The 7,015-nt window shown below is 33.0% G+C and overlaps 1 protein-coding gene across 1 annotated transcript; it reads right to left on the reverse strand.

Annotated features, from left to right (window-relative positions):
- On the reverse strand, positions 2,939–5,748 carry LOC18601921 (uncharacterized protein At1g66480). The gene is made up of 2 exons (XM_007033015.2): positions 4,990–5,748; positions 2,939–3,238 (listed from the first exon to the last, which is right to left on the reverse strand). Exons 1-2 carry the CDS (start codon positions 5,587–5,589, stop codon positions 3,179–3,181), a joined length of 660 nt encoding a protein of 219 aa, XP_007033077.1. The 5' UTR covers positions 5,590–5,748; the 3' UTR covers positions 2,939–3,178.

Below are 7,015 nucleotides of genomic sequence, written 5' to 3' on the forward strand. Positions count from 1 at the left end.
CGACTGTTTGGGGGAGCTGTACCACAAAACCCCAAATAGTTCCACTCCGAGGGGGGGCAGATCCAGCAGTAGTTTGGGCTAGCCAAGCCTAATCAGGTAAAGGGCCTTATTTTTTTTTATTGATGATGGATTGGTTGTCATGTGGGCTAGCCCACTTCTTTGTTTGATTAAACTTTATATTTAGTAAATTTAAATATCTTGAGCATGATATTTAGAATCCTTTTGATAACACTTTAGAGGATTTAAATTGACAAAAAATGTAAAACAATAATAGTAGAAGGTAATAAAAAGTTTAATTATTATTATTATTATTTTTATCACCACAATAAATCCTGTGTTTTAGGACAAATATTAATAGTTTTAATTGAGCCTTAAGGTATTATACTATTGACCATAGATAAATAATCATTTAATTCGGTATTGATGATGGGATGATTGATCGGGACGCGAGAATTCACAATCCCGGGTCGATTTGCCCTAGGTTTAGAATCCAAATTAAGGCTCCACCAGTACGATGGGAGGGTCTCGATTTTGAGATCCCGAAATTTTTTATAAAAATAAAAAATTTAACAACACAAAATCATCAATAAAAATAATATAATAAATAACAATAAAAAAATGATGATAAAAATAATAATAATTCGAATATATAGTAAATAATTAATTTGTGAAAATACAATGTACATGACATTAAATAAATAAAAAAAAATCTAAAACAACAACTAATTTAAAATTAAGCATTAAATATCAAGTGGCACAAACTATGAATTAATAAATATTATAAAAAAAATGTGAAGACAAAGATAAGAAAGGAAAAAAAAAGAATTAAATATAGATATATAAAATAAGATTTTAGGCATTAGGTTTGAATAAAAGATTGCTTACGAAAAAATATAATAATAATAAAAATATAAAAATATAAATAAATAAATAAAAAATAAAATTTTTGTTCACTAAAATAACATGGGATCATAAACAATTTATCTAATAACAAAAGGAAAATATAAGAGTAACTTAGAATTAAAAAAATGTAAAGTATGAAAAAAATAATATTTAAAAATAAAATAGAAAAATATGATAATAAAAAAATAAAATAAAATGAAAATAACAATTAAATAATAATAAATGAAAAAATAGATAATTGCATTAGCATAACATATATATATATATATTGCATCATGCATATCATTGCATATAAATATTTCTGTTTTCGAGTTTAAGTCCCGATGATGGGATCCTCCGAGGATCTTGCGAAGACGGGTATTCCTCAAAAAGTTTCCTAGGTGAAAAAGTGTTCTCGGGTCCCACCAGTATGATGGGAGGGCTCGAGAAACATTTTTAATAAAAGGCTTTTGCTCGTATTAGGTTCATTATTCACGAAAATATTATTTTAAAAGAAAACGTACGATGACCCCGATAACGGGATTTATTCGTCGAATTTGCGAAAGCGAATTTCTCGAATAATTCTCTAGGTGAGAGAATACCCCGGATCCCACCAGTATGATGGGCGGATCCAGGAGAATATCTTTGATAAAAGGTTATTTGTCCGATATTTTTATCTCACGCCATGCATCTCATCTTTCCTCACATTTACATTCCATTTTAGATTAAATATGAGATAAAATAAGAGAATAATAACTAAGGAAATATAGTAAACTTAAAAAAAATTAAAACCTAATAGGATAATCTAAAAAATGGTACCGTTCATGAAACGGGCATCTCGAGAGTGATAATCCTTCCTCGGGCGTAACCGTACTCCCGAACTTAGATCTAGAAAAACGTAAACCAGTTTAAGGTTCTTTTCGGTGGGCTTAAAATTAATTTAAAGTTTCATCGATTATAATCGAGTCAATAGGTGGCCAATCATACCTAATAAAAAAGATTGGTGGCGACTTTTAATTTTTAGAGTTTTCACTCGCGTCTGACGGTCGGGTTGCCGAACCCGCACGTTACGACAGGTTTCAATCCTCTTTTTTCCACACCGTGGTAAGAAATAATGGACTCAAACTAATGAGCAAAAAGATCAGGAAAATCTTTTAGAATATTTTTCATTTCCTCCGCATCTTTGAAAGTGACCAGTGCCTTAAAGACCCCGAAGTGCCGAATGGTGACAAGGATTCCCTCTTGACAGAGCTTGGTTTGGATGTTTTTGAGGGGGTAAGTATCCTTCAACTTAGCAATGGAAATCCTTCTTAACCATTTAGTATCAGATGTCGGAATGTCAGCATTGATGTCCACTACCTCAACTGGTGGCTTAACTGTTCTGGTGTTAACAACACCACCTTTCCCCTGAATCAAAATATCCTTGTATGACCATTTATTTTTAGCCTCTTTTTGGTTGAATTAGATCATTCAGTCTGCATGGCTGGAATGGCTCTATTCACAGCAATCTTAAGGCCATCAAGGAGCTTCTCGGAACCAAACAAAAGGGCTTTCCTCATTTCATCAATTGAACAGTATCTGACAAACCCAAAAATCAACCTACTACGCCGACTTGCAGAATGTGGTTTCTAGATGAAAGTGTCAACCACAACCCTGAATTCTTGAAAATCATCAGTAAGTTGCCTCCAAGTGACTCGAGGACTTATGTGGCCAATGTAAACTGAGTAAAGCGTATTCTTCCATTGCCTATCGAGATACCGATTGCTTTGCCTGGTCGTCCTTCGACCATAACTCAGTTCACTTACTCTTACCTTCGTTGTCCGTGCGGTTTGCCTCATTTTCAATTCCTTGCTATAATAAGTTATACTATTTAGTCTAAAAATAATAATTTAAAGTGATTCAACACTTATAATGATAACATGCGTAAAAAGTGATGAATTTCAAAATTAATTTCTCATTTATTTTTGTCCAAAAAACTTTTAGACCAGACAAATTGGCTTCTTACGAATTTACATTTTTGCTAAAAAAACAAACATTATACCACAAGATGAAAATATTAGATGCAATTTGCAGCGACATCATGTACATTAGATCCAATAAATTTTTCATATATATAGTCTAAGTGATTACAGGTTTCTCTTTAGGAAGACCACTAACATCTACCAACAAAAATATTTTCAAATAAAAACATGGCAGATTTACATGGGTTACAAGGGCACCAACAAAAAGTGATAGCTAGTCTTGGTGCTGAACTGCCTCTGGGTTACTTGACCTGATGCTTACTCCAATTCTGGTGCTACAATTGGTTGGCTAAACGAATTTCTCCCTCTTCTTGTGGAATAAAACTCACTCGCTTCTGCACATTTGAGATAAAATCGAAAATAGAACTTTAAAATAAATGTAATTAAGGCTGTGCATAGTGAGAATAAAATTTCAAAATGGAAGTTAATTATGCATTACATAGGAGTTATTATTAGGAAATTTCCATTGTTTAGAAAAGTTCAAATCTGTAGACTATTATTAAGCCCTTCGACATTTTAAATCTAGAACATCCAGTTCTTTGTTTGGGGATCAACGTTGAGAAATCATTGAATAAGTTGAAAGCAAAAAAAAAAAAGTCAAAATTTTATACTATTCCTTTTCTTTTGTTGCAAACCATTTAATTTCAATCCATCTTTGAATGTCATTACGAAATGTTGGACACTAAGCTCGCGAGCAAGGCCTAAAAGTTATGACGGGAAATTCAAAAGAACTAGCAAAGAAAAAGTATGCATGGGCGTCTCTTTTATCTCTTGAAAAACAGGAAAAGAATAAAAAAAGAAGAAGAATAGTGGAATGATTCAGCCTGACCAAAACTTGATACATTCCTGAAAAGGCACTGGTGCTAAAATTTGACCTGATGTTCAACGTACCACTCTAGGCATGAAAAGATTGACTTAAGATATGGAGATTTGGAATATAATATAAAACAGATTTAAAAGTCAAATTTGGCTTCTTTCTAATTTGCTCCCAATGGCTGATGCTGAGTTAGGAACTGCATCACCATTGTTTTTTCGATAACCATGGAAACCAAGTCTAAGTCTAGAATTCATAACCAGAACTGTCTTTATCTACTCTTATCTACTTAGAGAACCATAAAATCTATATATATACAATTATCGCCGTAAATCACGGGGAATAGAATTATTCTCTTTCTATCAAACATCAAAGCCATTTTTTCCTATAAATTTGCTTATTTAAAAAAAAAAACTATTTTCGTTTTATATTGTTCATTTATGTATGCAGTTAAATCAAATTAACTTTGATTATATCATATAAAATTAAAATTTAAAAAACAAGTTTTTGTAAACTTTTAACTTCTATATATACTTAGGTTTTCAATCTGAAATTTTAGTTCTTCATGATATCATATGGAAAAATAATGATAAAAAAAACTAAGCTTTATTTGATCCAAAAAGGTCAAACATGAAGAAGCAGTTAACTTAAAACACTCAAAACCTTCAAATATGTATAACAAGGGGGAAAAATACAAGTAAATGATGAGTGTTTTGAGGGACAAATTGTGACCTCGTGAGTTAGTGATGTATACTTTATGATGATGGAAGACAATGGTTTTGGTTAATGCTTATACATCAGACAATAAGAAATGTCAGATTAGTTTAATTCTCCAATTGTTCCTTGTTGCCTAGAGAATAATATTCTGGATTTTGGTGAAGTGACACTATCTGAATTGGAGAGTAATAAATCACACATTTGAAGCTATGCATATTTCGCAGATCCCAAAAGTTGACCAATCTTGTGGCAAACAAAAAAAATAAAGTTGCTTGATAGCATGCATTGCACTAAACAAGTTAATTAAGTTATTGTAAGGAATGATTTTCCTGCAATTAAGCCCACCAAAATATAAATTTTGCCTTTCAAAACAGCAACATGTAGGGCCAGAAAAACATCCAAATTCAGGGGTTTAGTATACTTTACATAAGCACTGCTTAACATTTTCGTGCAGAACAGTTTCCCTACTTTCCAGGATCTTCTTCGTTTTTGAAATTACTTTAATTAATTATGATAAATTAAAAAAATGATCAATTTTAAAGGAAATTAACATACCTCTCGTTTGGCCTTAAAATTTTCCCCAATGCTACCAAGGCCAGGTTTCCACGGTGCTTCCAGGTGCATTTGATTATCGGTGTCGCCGCCGCCGGCGTTTTCCACGTAAAGATCAAGAATCTTTTCAGCCACCTCTACACCATCTCTGCTTTCCTCCACCAACTTCGCCATTTGAGACTTTGGCAGCCTCATTTTCACTGTCATCCCCCCTGAACTCCGTCCGAGCCCATCGGACCCAAGACTCGATGATGGTCTAACCATGGAAAGGTCAGAAACCGATCTCCTTGACAACATCAAGCACTCTAACCTGTCCTTAGCACTCATATGAATGCCTCCTGACCGTACCCTCCTAGGTGCCTTCTCTTCTGGAAACTTTGGCAACTCTACCAGGAAATAAATTTTCTTAGGCTTCAGGTCCTGTTGTGGCTCTAATGGCTTAGCACGAATTCCAAAATGCTTTACAGCCTCTGAATCCAATAAAACATGCCCTGGATAGTCCTTAACTACATCCCAAGCTCGAACTGGAGTCTTTAACTTGAACGTTTCCCCATCAATTTTCATCACCTTTGCCTTCTTTCTTCCTCCCATGCTGTTCCCCATTTCTTTGTACCAGACCTATAGAGATTCCTTTTTTTTCGTTGGTGGGTTTCCCCCCTAAAGTTGGTGTGGAGTTATTTTTTAAGGCGTGGAGTTTATATATAGATAAAGCAGTGTTAATGCTACTTGGTACTGTTTAATTACTGTGTGACGGAGGGGAGGCGATGGTGTGAAATTGGGGAAATTCTATAAAGATTCCAAAATATAATTTCATGATGACTTTTGTGAAATTAAGTGGGAAAACTCAATTCTGTTACGACAAAGTTCTGTCCAGTTGAGACCCAAAAAAAAAAGTAACTGATTTTGCCAAACCAACGTTGAAATCATTACGAACTTTTTTTTTTATTTGGATGTTAAATTTGGCCATTAAGCTAAAGCAGCGGGTCGGTTTCATATTAACGTCACATCATTTCCATGAAAAGTGAGAGCTTGTGGGTCTTAGGATTGGGTGTGCGTGGTTGGATAACCTTTGAAGTAAGGATAAGAATGAACTAAAAAGGCTAAAAACTAAAGGCAAATCTGATGGCAATTTCACTCTTTCTCCACTAGTGATACGGGTTATCATCATATGAACTTGAACCGATCCTTGCTCTGTTTAATTATTCCACTAATATTTTCATCATCATATACATATCTTCATGGGTAGAACTTGATTCCCTAATTTGGAAGTATTAATTTTGAATTTTGAAATAAAATTTATACATGTAAAAAAAGAGGCAATCGCTATGAAAGACCGAGCTAGGGACTAGGAGGGGCCATGGTCACCGATAAATTTCATGAGTCTTTTGTAATATTGTTACTTGACTTCCCTTGTTCACTTATCTTCATTTTTATAGTCTTTTTTCCTTTGCCTTATGATTCAATGGTTGCCTTCAATTCTATTCTCCTTTTTTTTTTTTCCACAATCGGTTTCTTATGTAAAAAATTCTTACCTTTAATTTTTCTTTCTTTTTATTTTCCTAAATTTTTTTTTCTACAATTATTTCTAATATTTTACTTATAGAAGACGTTATAACAACATTTAATACAATAAATACATTGAGTGCAAAGACAATAATAGAACAGTTTTTGGTTTTAAAAAGATTAAAAAAATAGATAACATAAAGGGTAAATTATAAAAAAAATACCTTATGGCTCGAAATAGAATAAATTTGCTTCCTAAGATTTAAAATCTGAAACCTAATTACCCTATATTTACTTCCTTTACTTTTTACTTTACACCGATAACCTTATACAAAAAGATAAAAGCGGTAAGATCGGATTTACTGTAGGTGGCTTCATCATTAGAGTGGTTTAAATTTAGTGTGGATAGAGCAACTACTGCGAGTTCAAATGAGGCCAGAATAAGAGGAATATTTCAAAGTAATGATGGGTTAATCAAATTTATGTTCTCAAAGACGATTGGTTTAAGGAATTCTAATTTAGCAAA

The sequence above is a fragment of the Theobroma cacao genome, chromosome 4 (assembly GCF_000208745.1).
Source record: "Theobroma cacao cultivar B97-61/B2 chromosome 4, Criollo_cocoa_genome_V2, whole genome shotgun sequence".
NCBI classification, from domain to species: Eukaryota; Viridiplantae; Streptophyta; class Magnoliopsida; order Malvales; family Malvaceae; genus Theobroma; species Theobroma cacao.

Bases quoted from the DNA above. Each gene is read 5' to 3' on its own strand.
- LOC18601921 (XM_007033015.2), bottom strand. From the start codon at position 5,589: ATGGGGAACAGCATGGGAGGAAGAAAGAAGGCAAAGGTGATGAAAATT. The intron at 3,239-4,989 runs GTATGTTAATTT...TCAAATGTGCAG, and splicing joins ATTTTAAGGCCAAACGAGAG to AAGCGAGTGAGTTTTATTCC.